This window comes from Phyllostomus hastatus, unplaced genomic scaffold (genome assembly GCF_019186645.2).
Source record: "Phyllostomus hastatus isolate PE091 unplaced genomic scaffold, TTU_PhHast_1.1 phas_contig_524, whole genome shotgun sequence".
In the NCBI taxonomy this organism is placed as follows: Eukaryota; Metazoa; Chordata; class Mammalia; order Chiroptera; family Phyllostomidae; genus Phyllostomus; species Phyllostomus hastatus.
This window is the reverse complement of record NW_025333900.1, coordinates 9000757-9019586: the sequence shown is the minus strand read 5'-3', so window position 1 is coordinate 9019586 and position 18830 is coordinate 9000757. Positions and strand designations below refer to the sequence as shown.

Here is an 18830-nt window from a genome sequence, read left to right as displayed (position 1 = left end):
CAACCTATCAGATGCACAGTTCAAAGCACTGGTGATCAGGATGTTCACAGAATTGGTTGATTTTGGTTGCAAATTAGATGAAAAAATGAAGGCTACACTAAGTGAAATGAAGAAAAATGCACAGGGAACCAATAGGGATGGGAAGGAAACTGGGACTCACATCAATGGAGTGGACCAGAAGGAAGAAAGAAACAACCAATCAGAAAAGAAGGAAGAAACAAGAATTCAAAAAAATGGGGAGAGGCTTAGGAACCTCCAGGACATCTTTAAATGTTCCAACATCCAAATTATAAGGGTACCAGAAGGAGAAGAGGAAGAGCAACAAGTGGAAAACTTATTTGAACACATAATAAAGGAGAACTTCCCCAATCTGGCAAAGGAAATAGACCTCCAGGAAGTCCAGGAAGCTCAGAGAGTCCCAAAGAAGTTGGACCCAAGGAGGAACACACCAAGGAACATCATAATTGCATTACCCAAGATGAAAGATAAGGAGAGAATCTTAAAAGCAGCAAGAGATAAGGAGGCAGTTACCTACAAAGGAGTTCCCATCAGACTGTCAGCTGATTTCTCAAAAGAAGCCTTTCAGGCAAGAAGGGGCTGGAAAGAAGTGTTTCAAGCCATGAAAGGCAAGGACCTACATCCAAGATTACTCTATCCAGCAGAGCTTTCATTTGGAATGGAAGGGCAGATAAAGTGCTTCTCAGATAAGATCAAGTTCAAGGAGTTCATCATCACCAAGCCCTTATTTTATGAAATGTTAAAGGGACTTATCTAAGAAAAAGAAGATAAAAAACACGTACAGTAAAATGACAGCAAACTCACAATTATTAACAACCACACCTAAAACAAAAGTAAACTAAACAAACTAGAACAGGAACAGAACCACAGAAATGGAGATCACATGGAGGGTTATCAACAGGGGAGTCTGAGGGGGAGAGAGGAGGAAAAGGTACAGAGAATAAGTAGCATAGATGGTAGGTAGAAAATAGACAGGCGGAGGGCAAGAATAGTATGGGAAATGTAGAAGCTAAAGAACTTATGACACATGGACATGAACTAAAGGGGGGGAATGTGGGTGGGAGGGGGTGTGCAGGGTGGAGGGGAATGAAGGGGGGACATGGGACAACTGTAATAGCATAATCAATAAAATATATTTTGAAAAAGATATCAATTTTCCTCTCAATGTAATTATAATTAAAATCACTTGTTGAACTTAAAACATGATACTAAGTCTATGTGGAAGAGCAAAGGAATCCCAAGACACTCTTAAAAAAGACAAAAAGGCATTAGCATTCTCAAATATCTAGACTTCATATAAATCTATACTAATTATGACTATGTAGAAAAAAGTATAAAGAAATAGAGCAATAAAACTAAATAAAACCCAGAGACAGACACAAGCATATATGGATACTCAACATATGACAGAGTGGGTAATATACAGATAAAAGTAGAAAGGATCAATTTTTAAAAAAAAACAAAAACACTGATAATAGAAAAATTTGGTTTCTACATGAAAAAAAACTACTTTTTTTATTTAAAATAAATTGGGACCCCCTTCATGGCACCACATAAACACACAAACAAAAAAGAAGTCAACTACACATGGATTTTAAACCTAAATGTATGGAGTAAAACCCATAAAACTTTTATTAGAAAATATTGGAGAATATCTTAACTTCAGGTTAAGAAAAGATTTCTTAAACAATATGAGCACAGACCCAAGAGAAAAGATTGATAAATTTTAAACCAGAATTTATCTTCATCATAAGATACCACTAAAGAAAGTAAGAAGATAAGCCACAATCAATATCTGCAACATGTGTAACATGTAAGGATTAGGAGCTAGTCTACATGTAATGTGTCCACACAAATAAATAACAGACAAGTCAACAGGTAAAAATATTTTAAAAGGAATTTCACAAAAAAAAAATTCAAATGGCCAATAAACATTAAAAATGCTCAACATCATCAGTAATCATGGAAATGCAAATCAAAACCACAGTGAGATACCATCTCCATCACTAGACTGGCAAGTTAGAAGTCTGCCCATATCAAATATCAACAAGAATTGAAAAATACAACTACCATCCTGACCAGGTGGCTCAGTTGATTGGAGTGTCATCCTGTACACCAAAAGGTTGCAGGTCCAATCCCTGGTCAGGGCACATATTTAGGTTGTGTGTGCAATCCATGGTCAGGGTGTGTACAGGAGGCAACTGATTGATGTCTGTCTGTCTGTCTCTCTCTCTCTCTCTCTGTCTCTCTCTCAAATCAATGACCATATTCTCAGGTGAGGATTTAAAAAAAAGAAAAAAGAGAAAAACAACTACCTGCGTTCATTGGCATTGATAGGAATGAACACTGATACATGCATTTGGGAAAACAGTTTGGTATTATCTATTAAATTTTGAATATGTACATATCCATGACTCAAATATGCAACTCCTAGTTACATATCCTAAAGTAACTACTGCACATGTACACCAAGAGCCATGTTCAAAACATTATAGTAGCAAAATATTCAAAATATGCATATAAACAAAGCACTGGAAAAACTCAAAACTCTACCAAAAATAAAATGGATAAATTGTAGGAAACTCATGCAACAAGTAACCAGAGTAATTTTACATTCATCAACACGGATAAATCTAAAAGCAGAATGCTTAGGAAAAGAAGCAAATATCAGAACACAGTTTAAGTCCAATAAATTAAAATCTAAAACAGGGCAAAACTAAACAAGCAATTATTCAGAGACGTATTTAACATATGGTAAATTTACTAATAAAAGTAATGGAATGACTCACAGAAGTCTGGATAAAAACTACCTCTCAGAGGCATAATTGAAAAAGGGACACATAAAGGTTTCTAAAGTTTTGACGTATTGTTTAGGTTGAGTGGCAAACATATTGGTGTTAATTTTATTATTATTTTTTAAACTATAAGCTTCATAAATCATGTATGGGTATTTAATAATAAAACCAATTTGGGGGAGAGGGTAATGAGTTTGAGAGTGAAGGCAGGAGGCGAAGAATCTTAAGTCAGGCAAGGAAAGCAAGAAGAAAAGCAGGACAACAGCTCAAAGGGATACATGGGCGTGATTACACCTGAGCATGTTTAACACCAATGACAAGGCTCCAATGGAACTGCAGAGGTTAAAAACATAGGAGAATGAGGAAATAATTTATAAAATGAGATTTCTAAGAAGGTGGGTGGGTTAAGGTTCAGAGCACATATGAGGAAAAGATACTTCTTTTACTTCAATTTGATGGAACAAAGCAAGAATTGAGGACTTACATGCTCATCTCCCCCAACAAACTGCATTTCCCTTGATAGCCAGGCAGTCCTAGCACCTAGAACAGTGCCAATGGGCAGGGAAGAGAAAAGAGGTGAGGACTGCTTTGGGTATTTTCAAAAAGTACTGAATGGATTCCCTGAGGAGAGTACATTGTTGATACTTAAATATTCCGATCACCTATTAGCTAACTTCACAAATACTTGAATCACCTATTAGAAACGTCTACATTAAAGTTTCCTTCTTTATCAGATAAATGCAAAACAACAGAATATTAAAAGTCCAAGTCATGCTTTTTTTAATATACACTGAATATTTATATTAGCAATATAAATATATTAGCAATGTTTTAAAGACTAATTTCCTCAAAATAACTATTACCTCACTTATAAAAAATTAAGAAAAAATCAACTTCTACTTACTTAATGGAGTTTCTAAAGTGATCTTCAGCCGGGTTTTTTACAGTACAACTATTCAGGAGCCACAAATCTGCGTCTGATGCATTTTCTATGAAAAAAATGAATATGAGAAAGAAAAGTATGACATTTAGCCATCAGAAGTATCCAAGGGCTCTCTCAGATGGCACTGGGACCGCTGGGGTCTCTCGAGCAGAGAGAGGCAGAGAATAGAGTCAAGTAAACAGGCAATTACAATACAATGGCTAACTGCTATAACATGGGAATATTCATGAGAAATAAATATTAAAATGTATAACCTGTGCTATTTTCATTTAAAATATAAAGAGGATGATCATTTGCTTCCTATATTTTCAATATTTAAGAATATTCAATAACTTCCAAAAACTAAAGTGTAACTGTCCTAATCTTATCTCTGAATATGAAATGGCCCCTTTTGGGCTACATGTTAATATTTTTCAAGCACATGTATTATCATACACTGAATACTCTCCAGCTTGAGTTATTAAAAATATAATTTGTCTTCCTTGAAAAAAGTTAAAGATTCACCTCAAATTGAGGCTTTTATTCCTCCCAACAATTTGATTAGATATTGTTATATTCTATAATAAATGCACTAGCAGTGCAACACAGCATCCAAATCCATTGTGTTTGGTGAAATGAATTTATAAATGCCTGAAGCCAGTCCAACTACCTGCTGCCTAAAAGGACTTCCACTTTAAAATAGGATTAGCACAACAAAAGGAAAACCAAAATTGAAAACTGCAGCACCTTCAATGGTATTTCTAGAAGAACAGAAGCTAAGATCGAAAGACGTGAAGAACTAAGAGGACACACAGATGTCTGTTCGTACAACCGATGTGAGAAGGGAGCTTCAAGTGACAACATTACATGAGAGGGAGGGTGAGCACACCAAAGCTTCTAGCAATTTGGCAAAAAAATTTTCCCCCAGCATTTTATTATAAAAACAGTAAAACGTTTTTACAAAGAGGCAGGATCCCAAAATTCTTGAAATGCTAAAAAGACAAGAGAAGTTCTTCATTTCTATATGCCAGCTGAGTACCATGATCCGTCCTAACTCATCTCCCTCCTCCTATTCCTAATCCCACACCACGGTGTACGTCCCACCCAACAGCCAGGGCAGCATTTTATAAAACATAAATTCGATTATGTCACTTCCCTACTCAATCTCAGAAAGGATGAGTATTCACCAACCTCCTCCAGTTCCGTACAAACTATTCCCCACAATGCCATCTGAAAGACAGCATTTCAATCTGATCTTAATATTCTTGCAATATTCCACTGATTGCACATTGATATTCAAGGCCTATCCAGATCTAGCACCTCCTCAACCTCAACATTCACCTCTCCCTAAATTCATCTATCCCTCCAGCCACACCAAACTACCTGGAATTCCTAAACTGTGTGCTCTGCCATCTGCGTACAATACCTTTATTTTCTTCAGAATGGCAACTCATATAGTTCTTCATCTGCCTATCCACCCAGCTAACTCCTACTCATCCTTCAGTCTCAGCTTGAGGTTTGTTAGATGCCTCTTCTCTGTACTTCCATAGTGCATAGATTATTCTGGCACTTTATAATTCTGTATTAAAACAATTCATTTTTCCAGCCTGTACTTATTACTATTCAAAAAATACTGAAGACAACATTTTCACCTGGTGCTCTCTGAATGTCCAGGTCCTAACACAGTAATGGGCACAAAACAGACATTCAAATAGCCATACAACACTACACAATACACAGGGAGGTACAAGAAGAAAGATTATAGAGGGACAATGCGTGAATCTACATGCATTTGACACTTACCAACCTCCTAAAGTTCTGAAGGTCATACTAATCTTCTGAAATAAGCTTCAAGAAAGTCACCAATTTAATTAACAAATATTTACAATTGAGACTTTATCTATTCACAGCTATATCCCCAGCACTTATTATAGTGCCTGGTACATAGTGGGTACTCATTAAATATTTATTAAACAAATGTTGAATATTTTTATTGATTAGAGAGAAGAAGGGAGCAAGAGAGAAAGAAACATCAATTTCTTGTTCCACTTATTTATGCATTCATTGGTTGAGTCTTGTAGGTGCCCTAACCAGGGGTCAAACCTGGATTCTCGGTGTATTGGGCCAACACTCTAACCAACTAAGCTACCAAATGTTGAATTTCAAAAGATGAAGTAAAAACTACAAGCAATGTGTTACACATATAACAAAAAGTCATGGATGTCTGTTATAATGATAAAAATAGAGACTCTGGATTTTTTAAAAAAAACAAAAATCTAGAGACAGAGCTACCCATGCCAGATGTCAGGTTGGTATCCTGGCACATTCTCCATTCAGTCACCCTAAAGCCATCAGACAACTTTTACCATATTTCTACAACAGCCCTCTCAAGGGAACTTAGCAATAAACACAGCAAATCACTCTACTCTGTCTGGAATTCTGTCAAAATAAAGCAAACACTACACTGGTGACCCAGCAGTTGCAATCGACAGGAAACCGGTGAATATACCAAAATGCTCACAAATTACCTAACTTTTTAGTAACCAACCACAAAAGATAAGTCTTCCCTCCAATGAGCATAGTTTCTTATCAAATTATTTCTGAACTTAGTTTTGTGTTACTGTATCTTTACTTAGTATTGTCGAAAGACAGTTATACTTACAAGCATAAAATAGTCAGTCAACAACCAAAGCACAATAACAACTTACTATGTACCAGGTTCTATTTTAGATTTTTGGGATATGGCTGTAAAAAGAGTTTCTACCCTTAAGGAGTTTACACTCTTAAGGACAAAGTGTGACGGGGGAAAAAAACAAGGAAACAAGCTAAATCCTTTCGGGTACCAGTCAATGATATTAGGACAATAAAAAAAAGCGTAATGGACAAAGAATAATTTGCAGAACCCACGGGTTACTGGTCAAAATAAGTCTCCCTCAGAAATTCAAATTTCTGAATTGGAGCTTAAATAATGGGAAGGAATCTGCAAAGATCAGAAGACAGAGCTTTCAGAGAAGATCCTACAAAAGCAAAGGCCTTCAAAGAGAGTGAGCTTACCATGCTCTAGGGCCAGAGAGAACACCAGTGTGACTGGACATAGGGAGAGTGGGGACAGAAAGGCCAGAGAGGCAGGCAGGAACCAGATTACATGATGGCAATTAATTGAGTTTCAAACATGAATGGAATTCTACTTCAGAAAGCCCATTCTGGAAGCACTCTGAAAACAGGACCAAAGATGGGGCAAATGAAAAAGCAATGGAAAAAAGCAAAGGCAAGAAAACCAGGTGGCACCTGGACCAGGATTATAGCAATGGCAAGAGTGAGAACTAGGTAGAGGCATTTTTGGAGCTGGACTCACGAGTACTCACTGAAGATTAGATCTGAATAGTACCAGAGGTAATCAGACAGGATCCCCAAGCACAGGGAAAGGATTTTGGCCTGCACATCAGTTGGTTGTGGTGGAATTCATTGAGACAAGGAGGGTTTGGAAAGAAACAGATTTGGGGAAGAGAAAATCAATGGGGGGTGGGGGAGATGGTATATTTGAGATCCCTATGAAATATCCAGTTAGAAATATTGATCAGCCATTTGTATATATGAAACCAAAGCTCGGAGGAGTCTTTCTGGCTGGAGACAGAAATAGGAGAATCAAAATTCTAGCAAGGGTGTCCTATCCATGGGCTGCAGGCTGCATGCAGACCAGGATGGCTATGAATGCGGCCCAATACAAAGTTGTAAATCTACTTAAAACCTTTCCTTTCCTCATCAGTTTTCGTCAGTGTTTGTGTATTTAATATGAGGCCCAAGACAACTCTTCCTCCAGTGTGGCCCAAAGGAGCCAAAAGGTTAGACATCCCTGCTAGAAGATATCTAAATCTATAGGATTGGATGAGTTCACCTAAGGATGGGTGGAGGGGAAGTGGAGAAAGGACAGGAAAATGTCCAAAACAAAACACTGGGTCACATTCAGAGGTCTGGTGGACAAGTTGAGATGAGAAAATGACATTGAAAAAATAGCAGCCAATAAGATAGGAGGATAAAAACTAAGGCATATAATGTCACTGAAATCCAGAGAAAAAAGTATTAATATTTGAAGTAGGAGTAATCGATTATGTTAAATGCTGAGAGTTCAAGAAGAATAGATGTCTGTATATCAGCATTGTTAACAAAAGAATAAAATGATTATCCAGACTTTTTCATTTTCCTTTTTCAATTGTATTTGCTTGTTCTGTGTCAACCCACAATCACCCAACAAAGGCCTTCCTTTTCACTAAGTAACTCAGAAAACAAACTCACTACACAAGGGGACTGAGAAGAAGTACTGTGTATGGCTATAAGCCAATAAAGAATGCTGATTCCACATTTTTGGTCCCCTAAAGAACACATTTCCTGGGTTCTAAGATGCCATCAACTCTAAAAAAGCACTATCAACTCTGTAACAGCTCTTCAAGAGGAGTGGAACATTACATTCATGTCTTTGCTAATTTTAAGCTATATGCCAACTTCAAACATTAACACAGGAGACAGGATGGGATAAAATGCAACTGAAACAAAAGAAATGTGAGTTTAGCATATCTGTCTTGGAGTGGCACCATCTGGAACAAACAAGAAATACCAAAGAACCTGTCTTTCCAGAACTTCATCACCCAAAATAAAATGTTCAAATACTACCACTAGTAAATGAACAGGTTATTGAGTTAAGTATCAGGGAAGAAAAGGTCTTGCCTTACTTAATCAGAGCATTCATGCCAGGTCCTCCGGTACCTAAGAGGAAGAAGCAGTTTTACAAAAGAGCCCTTAGGAAAAGAAGGACTAGGTAGATGGACAAGAATGGACTGAAGAAGGAAAACAGTAAGAAGGCACCATGTTTGGAAAAAGAACGGGAGAGGACCCCCAAAAATTTTTTTTACCTACTTTGAGTTTCGGCCTACAGCACTACTGTTAACTCCCCATATGAAACTGAAAATCATCTGCACATTAGCCAAATATTGCCAATGCCTGAGTTGGGATATCAGAAATGGTTTGGAAGGCTACAAACTTCAGACTAGTCAGATGGAATCTAGACCTCAAGATCTGATTATTTAGCCTTTCGTTATCACACCATAGTGCTGCAATGAATAGCAGTGTACATATCAGTTTGTATTCATCCCAGATTATATTTGGAATCAAATCCAAAAAATTAGGATTGCTGGGTCAAAAAATAAAGTCATAAGTAACTGCATTATATACTGCCAAATTCTCCTCCCTAAGGGGTGTCTCACTTTGCACCCCTATGAGCAATGCAAGATGTTGCCTGTTTATTCAGGCATCACCCACAGACTGTGCTATCAAACCCATGTGCTTCTGCTAATCAGGTGAGAAACAGAAGGCCAGATGAGGTTTTAACATGCATTTTTCCTATTATGAGTTGAGCATCTTCTCATATGTTTAAAGACCATTTGCAGGTGGGTGTTTTGTTTTTTGGGTTTTGTTTTTATTTTTTCAGTTTTCAGTCTGTTCATATCTTTTGCCCACTTTTCTATCAGGTTAGTCATTTTCATTTCAAGTTTTAATTTAATAACACACAAAAACAGTACATATACAGAGAGAATATTATTTGTCTATAATATTAGTTACAATATTTCTCCTAGTTTGTCATTTTACTTTTTTATAGTTGCCTTATACTTTTTTATTTCTAAGATATCAAATTTATCCACCTCTTCTCTTATTGCTTCTGCATTTTGAGTCTTTTTGTTAATATACTTTGTTGATTATGCTATTACAGTTGTCCCATTTCCCCCCTTCATTCCCCTCCACCCTGCACACCCCCTCCCACCCACATTCCCCCCCTTTAGTTCATGTCCATGTGTCATAAGTTCTTTAGCTTCTACATTTCCCATACTATTCTTGCCCTCCCCCTGTCTATTTTCTACCTACCATCTATGCTACTTATTCCCTGTACCTTTTCCCCTTCTCTCCCCCTCAGACTCCCCTGTTGATAACCCTCCATGTGATCTCCATTTCTGTGGTTCTGTTCCTGTTCTAGTTTGCTTAGTTTACTTTTGTTTTAGGTGTGGTTGTTAATAATTGTGAGTTTACTGTCATTTTACTGTACGTGTTTTTTATCTTCTTTTTCTTAGATAAGTCCCTTTAACATTTCATAAAATAAGGGCTTGGTGATGATGAACTCCTTGAACTTGATCTTATCTGAGAAGCACTTTATCTGCCCTTCCATTCCAAATGAAAGCTCTGCTGGATAGAGTAATCTTGGATGTAGGTCCTTGCCTTTCATGGCTTGAAACACTTCTTTCCAGCCCCTTCTTGCCTGAAAGGCTTCTTTTGAGAAATCAGCTGACAGTCTGATGGGAACTCCTTTGTAGGTAACTGCCTCCTTATCTCTTGCTGCTTTTAAGATTCTCTCCTTATCTTTCATCTTGGGTAATGCAATTATGATGTTCCTTGGTGTGTTCCTCCTTGGGTCCAACTTCTTTGGGACTCTCTGAGCTTCCTGGACTTCCTGGAGGTCTATTTCCTTTGCCAGATTGGGGAAGTTCTCCTTTATTATGTGTTCAAATAAGTTTTCCACTTGTTGCTCTTCCTCTTCTCCTTCTGGTACCCTTATAATTTGGATGTTGGAACATTTAAAGATGTCCTGGAGGTTCCTAAGCCTCTCCCCATTTTTTGAATTCTTGTTTCTTCCTTCTTTTCTGATTGGTTGTTTCTTTCTTCCTTCTGGTCCACTCCATTGATGTGAGTCCCAGTTTCCTTTCCATCACTATTGGTTCCCTGTGCATTTTTCTTCATTTCACTTAGTGTAGCCTTCATTTTTTCATCTAATTTGCAACCAAAATCAACCAATTCTGTGAGCATCCCGATTACCAGTGTTTTAAACTGTGCATCTGATAGATTGGCTATATCTTCATTGATTAGTTGTGTTTGTTCTAGAGCTTTGATCTGTTCTTTCATTTGGGCCATTTTTTTCTTGACATGCCTGTTATGGAGTGAGGGGCACAGCCTTGGGTGTTCACCAGGGCAGGGCAACCCAGTTGCTGGGTTGTGACGCTGCATTTGGGGGAGGGGTCCAAGGGGGAACAATGCCGCTTGCTCCACAATCTTGACGGATTTCAGTCACTTCCCTGGCTTCCTACAAGCAAACTGGGCCCTTCTGGTGCTGGTTCCCGGGCGGTGGGCTAGTGTATGTTCTAGGACCCTGTGGATCTCTCCAACAAACTCTCCTGTGAGGCTGGGAGTCTTTTCCTGGGCCTCAACCCCCACAGGTGTTTTCTATCGGTGTTTTGAGGCTTTATTTCCCAGGGCTGGGACCCTGGGCTGCATGGTCTGTCTTGCTCCCCAGTTTCGCCTTGTTTATTTGCACTCAAATGTGGGACTGCTCAGTCGGCCAGCTGCCTTGCATGCCACAATCCACCACCTCACTGGATCCGCCAGCCGCTGCTTTGCTGCAACTCCTTTCCGCCTGGCCACCCCTCCTACTGGTCCGGATGAATATTTCTTCTTTAACCCCTTGGTTGGTGGACTTCCACACAGTTCAATTTTCTGTTAGTAGTGGTTGTTTTTTGTTTCTAAATTGTTGTTGTCCTTATTTTGGTTGTGCGAGGAGGCACAGTGTGTCTACCTACACCACAGTGTGTCCATCTCCATCTTGGCCCTGGATTTTGAGTCTTAATTAGAAAGTATACTGTACTCTCAGATACTAAGAAATTTACCTGTGTTTTCTTCTAATACACACATGGTTTAACATTTAGATCTTTGATCTATTAGGAATTTATCCTGATACATATTGATCTTACTGAATTTTTTAAACAAAAGATGAAATAGGATACTATCTTCTCATATCAAATTGGAAAACAATCAAAAATATGATACTACCTAATGCTAGCAAAGGAATGAGGAAACTGGACACCTCTTCCTCTGCTGCTGGCAGTCAACAATGAAGAAACGTTTTGGAATGCAACGGAGCGGTAGCTATCAGAAATGTAAATACACATCAGAATTTCACCTACACATGCTTGTGGGATACTTGTACCACATCCAGGCATATTTATATATATACATTCATATATATGCAAACATATATATAAAAATATATACTTATACACATATGTTTTTAAATTATCATTGAAGATTACTTACAAAGCAAAAGACCTAGAAAGCCAAGTCCATTATAAGGAGACTCACTAAATAAATAATGAGCCTGCAGCTAAAATACCATTTAGCTGTTTAAAAAAGGCAAGATAAACTGGTAAATATTAATTCATAATAAACAGGTGAAACAAAGCAAGGTACATAAGAGTAGGTCTTGTATGTCATTTGTGTTTTAAAAAGGAAAAGAGAAAAACAAATTCTGTTGTAAACAAAGAAAATTTCTAGAAGCACACATATATAGGAAATTGTTTGAGGTGTTTGTTCTGGGAAGTGAGATGAAGGTTCAGCTGTCCTACGTAGTCTTCATGCGCACATTTTATGTCTATTCTCCTCTTTTTTAAAGTGCATGGATGTTACTTTTATAATTTTATAAAACTTAATCCTGAGAAGGGATACATTAATATTTAGTTCATATTCATCTGTATTGTTTTAATTATTAAAAGCATGTATTGCTTTTTTCACTTAAGAAAATTTATCGAGCTTTTTAAATTTTTTGTAAAGGTCCCTTTTCCATGCACCTTAAGAGTCAATGGCGCTCTTTCATTTTAAGGTGAGAACATGAACTGTTTTCCTACTGTGACCCATCACGAAAACAGCAACCTGATATACGTTCACTGAGGGACTTTTCTCCCCACTGCTAAAAGCTTTTGTACTCACTGAACCAAGAAAATGATGGTCACTGATATGCCACCCACTCTGAGTGTGAGGACAGAAAAACAAACTATCATTTGTTTTCACTGAAACACATTTACTTTCAAAACTATTTTTTATAGTCACAAAATAAATTACTTTTAAATGTTGAGTAATAATAATCTGATTAGCAATAATAGCAATAGCTAACATTACTGAGTACACATTAGGTGTCCAGCAATGAATCAAGCAAGCATGTCATACCCTTTTTTTTTTCCATTTCATTCTCCAAATTTGCAGTGGGTTCATTTTTATTCAAACTCTAAGGGGGGGGGGGGGGGGTGAAGGGGAATCTATGGCTTAGGGAGGAAAAATAACCTGCCTAAAACCACACAATATGAAAGTGGGCAAGGATTGGAAATCTAGACAAACTGACTCCAGGGACTGTCAATTTAAGTAAACTGGAAAGCCTCAATGGTGGCTCTTTACCTCTTGATCAAAATAACAATGCAGACAATATCTACAAACAAAACATAGAAGTGTTACATGGCCTTGAGGTTGCTTCATGATACTTCTAAAAAGACTAATGATCAGGCTTGAAAAGGAGCTGTTTGGCTGGCTACTTCCAAAATTTCCAAGACCTTGAACATGTCAGCTCTTGGCCTTCTGTAATCAGTGACAGACATGCAAGTAAAGGGAAAATTAACAATGAGTGCTGGATCCTTACTCCAAAGCACAGGCTGACTCTCACAGCAACCAATCTTCCCTTCACCCTGCAGGCTTCTGCATAATCATGGCTTGATAGGAGAGATGAGCAGAGTTCCTAACAACACTACCCAGAATAAAACATTTATCTTACACAACTGTTCCATTTGAAAGTCAACTCAAGAAGCAGGATAAAACACTAAGAGAAGTCTATCCATAGATTTAGGTAAGGCAATTAAGGATGCCAAAATTTTTTAAAAACACATTTACTGAGAATACAACAAAGAGGAAAAAGTGTTTGTTTCCTACCAATACCATTTGGTAGGAAAGGGAGGTCTTTACCACAGAACAAATGTCCATTACACTTATTCATACCCAGTGTGTGTATTTATAGTAACACAAATCATTGAATGACTACTAAAAACTCACGGAACAGAGTAAGCTTTAATATAAGAACTTAAAAGCACCTTTTGAAAAAATTTTCTGAAAATCAATTAAAGGCAAAATTAAAACAAAAATTCTCATCAATGCATTTTCTCTTCTACATTTCACTATTGTTCTCTATGAGACCTGTACAAAGCACAACATAAAGTAACCATGTTTTCAGAATCTTTTTACAAAAACAATTAAACCTATCCACAAGAAATCACTCTCTCTTAAGTCAGCTAGGGTTGGAAGACTGGGAGGATGAAGAGAAGGAGGCAGCGACAGAAACAAAGGAGTAGGAGAGGGGAGGGGACGGGAGGGGAGTAGAGGGAAAGGGAAAATGAGAGACGGACAAAGAGCATCTGCGGTTCCCAGTCTGAAGTGTTCAAACAAAGAGCTGACCCTCCACTGTTTCGTGCTGGTGATTATTTATTTGGTGTATTTCTGAATGACATAGAACACAGAAGCTCCTGGGGGAGGCACTTACTCTTGCAGACAACTCACATAATTTATTCTTTAAAAATACAGGTATCTCCTGCTTGTTGAAAGTTCTAGTTATACCACTTTACTTTTATAGAAGACCTACATCAAGACCTGTTTGCACTAACCAAAAGAAATCCAAAGTGAATTTTCACTTTTACAAAAGAAGGCAAACAGTGAACACAGCACTCAGCACTTGCGATGCAGCAAGCCACTGGAGGCTAAGTGCGCCCTGAACACTGACAGCAGCTCTGCTTTTACTGTATGTTGGTACTGTTTTGGGTTTCCCTGTTATTTGGTATGATTTGGTAGGTTATTTTTTGGATCTTGGAAAACTGAAAAACTTTTCCATATAAATCAACGGTAATTGCTTCTTCAAATTCTGCCATTTCGGCTTAGGAAAGGTTATATAGGAATGCTCTACTTTCAGACAGCTGAGAAATCTGTAGTCCTGATGAGTGCTTTGCAAAAAATAAAATGAGGAAACCACAGGTCAGCTTGAGCTCTGTTCATTATATAAAGGGAAAAAGTTACTTTTTTTTAATGATAAATAAAAGCTGGGAAAACTGTACCAATAACTACTGAAAATCAATTACATAGCTAAGTTGGCCTGATAAAAACCAGTATCAGAGTGCAAGAGACTTTTTACTTACTTTGTGGAATAGAAAATTGCTAATACTCCCCATCCTCTTTCCATATTAAATTGCTCTATTGATCCTGATACATAATCAGCTCAGAAGTTACTACATCTAAAGAATCCATAATAGAATATCTACTTCTGCATTTTAAATAGTTTATAAAGTAAGAGGCAATATACACACCTTTATAGGGCACTTCATGATCTGATCACCATGCCTCTGCCCTAAGCCACTGCTCAGCAGGCCCATTTTGCATGTAATGTTCCTGCCACACTGCGCTTTGAGGACCTCAGCATAATAAAACTCCAAAATTGAGAAGATGAAAATCTAACGCTACCCCCCCCCAAAAAATGGGCAAAGAACATGAACTGAGAGTTCACCAAAAAAAAAAAAGAAAAGAAAGAAACACATGGCTCTTGAACATACAAAAAAGATACTCGACCCCATTTTTTTAATCCTCTCCTTGATGATTTTTTTTGTTAATCCTCACCCGAGAATATTTTTTAATTGATTTCAGAGAGAGAAGACAGGGTGAAGGGACGCACACACACACACACACACACACAGAGAGAGAGAGAGAGAGAGAGGGGCATCAATCAGTTGCCTTATATATGTGCCCCGACCTAAGATCATACTCGCAACCTATGTTTATCCCCCGACCGGGAATCAAACTTGCAACCTTTTGGTGTATGTGATGACCATTCAACCAACTGAACCACCCAGCCAGGGCTCAACCCCATTCTTAATAAATGAAAATTAAAACTGCACTAAGGAAAAAAGAACTACCATTTTTCACTTCCTTTATTGTCAAAAAACTGTTAGTTTGAAACACATCACACTGATGTATCTACGAGGCAACAGGCACTCCCCTGCATTGCTAGTGGGAATGTACACTAGAAAACAACCTCTTAAGGCAATTTGACATCTAACAAAAAGGCAAGTGTATTTCCTCTGACCGAGAAGTTACAAACATGTAGCATACTATAAACATACTTGCACATGTGCAAGGTCATTCACTGCAACATTATTTGTAAGAATGAAAGGTGAACGGTTAAAGACATTTTAGTATATTCAGAATTGAGACTCCTATAAAGCTGCTAAAAAAAAAAATGAATAACCTCTAAGTCCAAAATCAAAGAAAGATCTCCAGACATATTTTTCAGAGAAAAAAAAAAGACACTAAAAAACACATATACTATGCTACCAATGAAACTCCAGAATCCATTTACACATTTGCTTGTATTTTTACGAGAAACGCTGGATGTATACCATAAACAAAGAACAATGGCTGGAACTGGGAAGAGGAATAAGAACAGAATTGATGGGAGACAAAGACTTTCCCTTGTGCAACTTATTTTTTATTTTTGAACTTATCTAAAAGTTGTATATTTTCAAAGTAAAAAGGCAATTGTAAAAAATGTAGCCTGTCTTAATCTTCCTATCTCCCCAATTCTTGACTTCCTTCCACAAAGATCTCGAACAAACTGTCTCTGTACCAGCTCTACATATTCAGTCACCTCCCATTCACTCTTCCACCACTTCGTTTTGGTGAAGATCTTCAACCACTCACTATTGCCACGAAACTACTTTCATTGTGGGAACTGACACCAAAGGCCAGAGACAGCCAGACACTCCTTTCTTTTTGGTGTCAACAGACTACTCTCCTATTTTTCTCTTCCTCCCTAGCCTCTCTACTTTATTCGTCCCCTCTGCCCTCCATGAATTAGAGTTCCTTAGGACCTAGATTTAGGTTTCCTCCTATTCACAAGTTGATTCCGACCATTCCTCTCATGGTTCTGAATACTACCATTACACTGAGAGATGATACCCAAATTTATACTTTCAGTTCAGACATCAATCTGAGCTCACTATTCAATTCACCTAATAACTTCTCCAATGGAATGCAACAAAGAAACATTAATATTGACATAAGGCATTTCCAAAACTGAACTCTCAAATGTTCACGTTGTATTCATAATGTGCTAATTAGGATGCAGCAACCACTCTAGGCACTAAAGTAAAGAAAAATTAATACAAAAATATGGTTACATAGGGATGAAAAAGCCAAGACACCGAAAGGAGAATGATGCAACCCTGAGATGAGTAACAGCAGGAAACCATGGCCAGTCTAAGGGCTAGAGAGACCCACTGGGAGAGGCGGAATTATGAGCATTAGGCTACGCTCATTTGGCAGGGGCTGGAGAAACAACTGGTGCTGCCCAACGTCAGGAGCTAGGACTGCAGAAGAAGAGCTAACTGTCTCATAGGAACTGAAGCCACAGGTATGAAACCGCCACTTCCTGAGACTTGAACTACAGGAAAGAAAATACCGTGCCTCATCTCCACTCCTGTCTGCCTGCCAGTCTTTCTTCCATCAGTGTCTCCATTTGTCCAGCTCTACCCACAAAAGCCAAAGGATAAGTAAGAATGTGGAGTGTAGCTCCGTGCAATATAGTAGACAGAGAAAGTCAGAAAATTGAATCTTACACCAACAGGCAAATGACTAAATCTCACCTCTTCCATCTTCACCATCTCCATAAATGGCACATTAACCAAAATGTTTAAACCAGAAACATGGAATCATCTTTAATCATTCCTTTCACCTCACCAACACCCAAAACAAATCCAACACCTCCCAAAAGATTTTACTTCCAAAATAATGTGAATACATCCACTCTTTATCTCCACTGCCACAACCCTTATAGAAGTTAGAAGTCATCATGTGTCACCTGGACCATTGCAATGGTCTCCTATCCTATGGCTGCCATAAAAGCAGCTTAGAAAACTATCAAGGAACCAAAAAAAAGGAAGAGTCATTTTGTTTTAATGGTCACCAATAATCTATATATATGGATAACTGAAAACTGGGTGAGTAAGATATATGCTACTGGCAGCTATTTGAAACTACATTTTGATAAGATGAAACAAATAAGTTTTCCCTGGCTGGTGTGGCTCAGTGGATTGGATGCCAGCTTATAAACCAAAGGGTCTCTGGTTCAATTCCCAGCCAGAGCACATGCCTGGGTTGCAGGCCAGGCCCCCAGTTAAGGGCATACAAGAGACAACCACACAGTGATGTTTCTTTCCCTCTCTTTCTCCCTCCCTTCCTCTCTTTCTAAAAATAAATAAATAGTATCTTTTTAAAAATCTTTAAAAACCAATGTTTATTACTGAGAATTTACCACACACAAAAAAGAGTTGTTAAAAAAATAAGTTGTATCCTTCTTTTTTAAGAACAATTCAGCAAAAAAAAAAATTCCAGTTTATTGTTGAACAACACTGTTTCACACATATATCAAAATAAATAAGTGTCCTGACTGGTATGGCTCAGTGGATTGGCTGGCGTCCCACAAACCAAAAGGTTACCCGGTTTGATTCCTGGTCAGGGTACATGCCTAGGTTGCAGGCCATGTCCCTAGTCGGGGCATGCAAGAGGAAACCTATCAACATTTCCTTCTCCTTCCCTTCTCCTCTCTCTAAAAATAAATAGAACTTCCAGCCAAGATGGAGGCATAGGTAGATATAGTTTGCCTCCTCACACAACCAAAGGAAGCGCAGCAGCAAATTTAAAAACAAAAAATAACCAGAACTGCCAGAAAATCAAACTGTATGGAAGTCTGACAACCAAGGAGTTAAAGAAGTAACATTCATTCAGACTGACAGGAGGGGCAGAGATGGACAGCTGGGGCGGGGAGGACTAGCACAAGAAGCCAGTGGCTGGAGGACCGAAATGGGCAAGGAAGCGGGTGGCAGACCAAGTGGTCCCACACTTGTGTGCAGATAACCGGGAAGAACAACTGAAGAGTGAAACAGACGGTGCAACCCAGGGTTCCAATGAGGGGAAATAAAGCCACAAAACCTCTGGGTTGTGGTGGTGGGAGAAAATCCAGCCTCACAGGAGAGTACATTGGGGAGACCCACAGGGTCCTACAAGATACACAAAAACCCACCCACCCAGAAATCAGCACCAAAAGGGCCCAATTTGCTTATGGGTAGCAGGGTAAGTGACAGAAAGCAGGCCAAGAGCAGAGCAAGTAGCATTGTTCCCTCTCTGACCCCTCCCCCACATAGAGCGCA

The 18830-nt window shown here is 38.4% G+C and overlaps 1 protein-coding gene across 3 annotated transcripts in view; it reads right to left on the bottom strand.

The window, feature by feature from the left end:
• Positions 1–18830, bottom strand: part of CDKAL1 (CDK5 regulatory subunit associated protein 1 like 1) — a 651862-nt gene that overhangs the window by 529360 nt on the left and 103672 nt on the right. For all 3 annotated transcript variants that reach the window (XM_045847145.1, XM_045847147.1, XM_045847146.1), the window contains one exon: positions 3718–3802. In XM_045847145.1, the coding sequence (XP_045703101.1) occupies positions 3718–3802 (85 nt within the window). The remainder of the gene's footprint in view (positions 1–3717; positions 3803–18830) is intronic.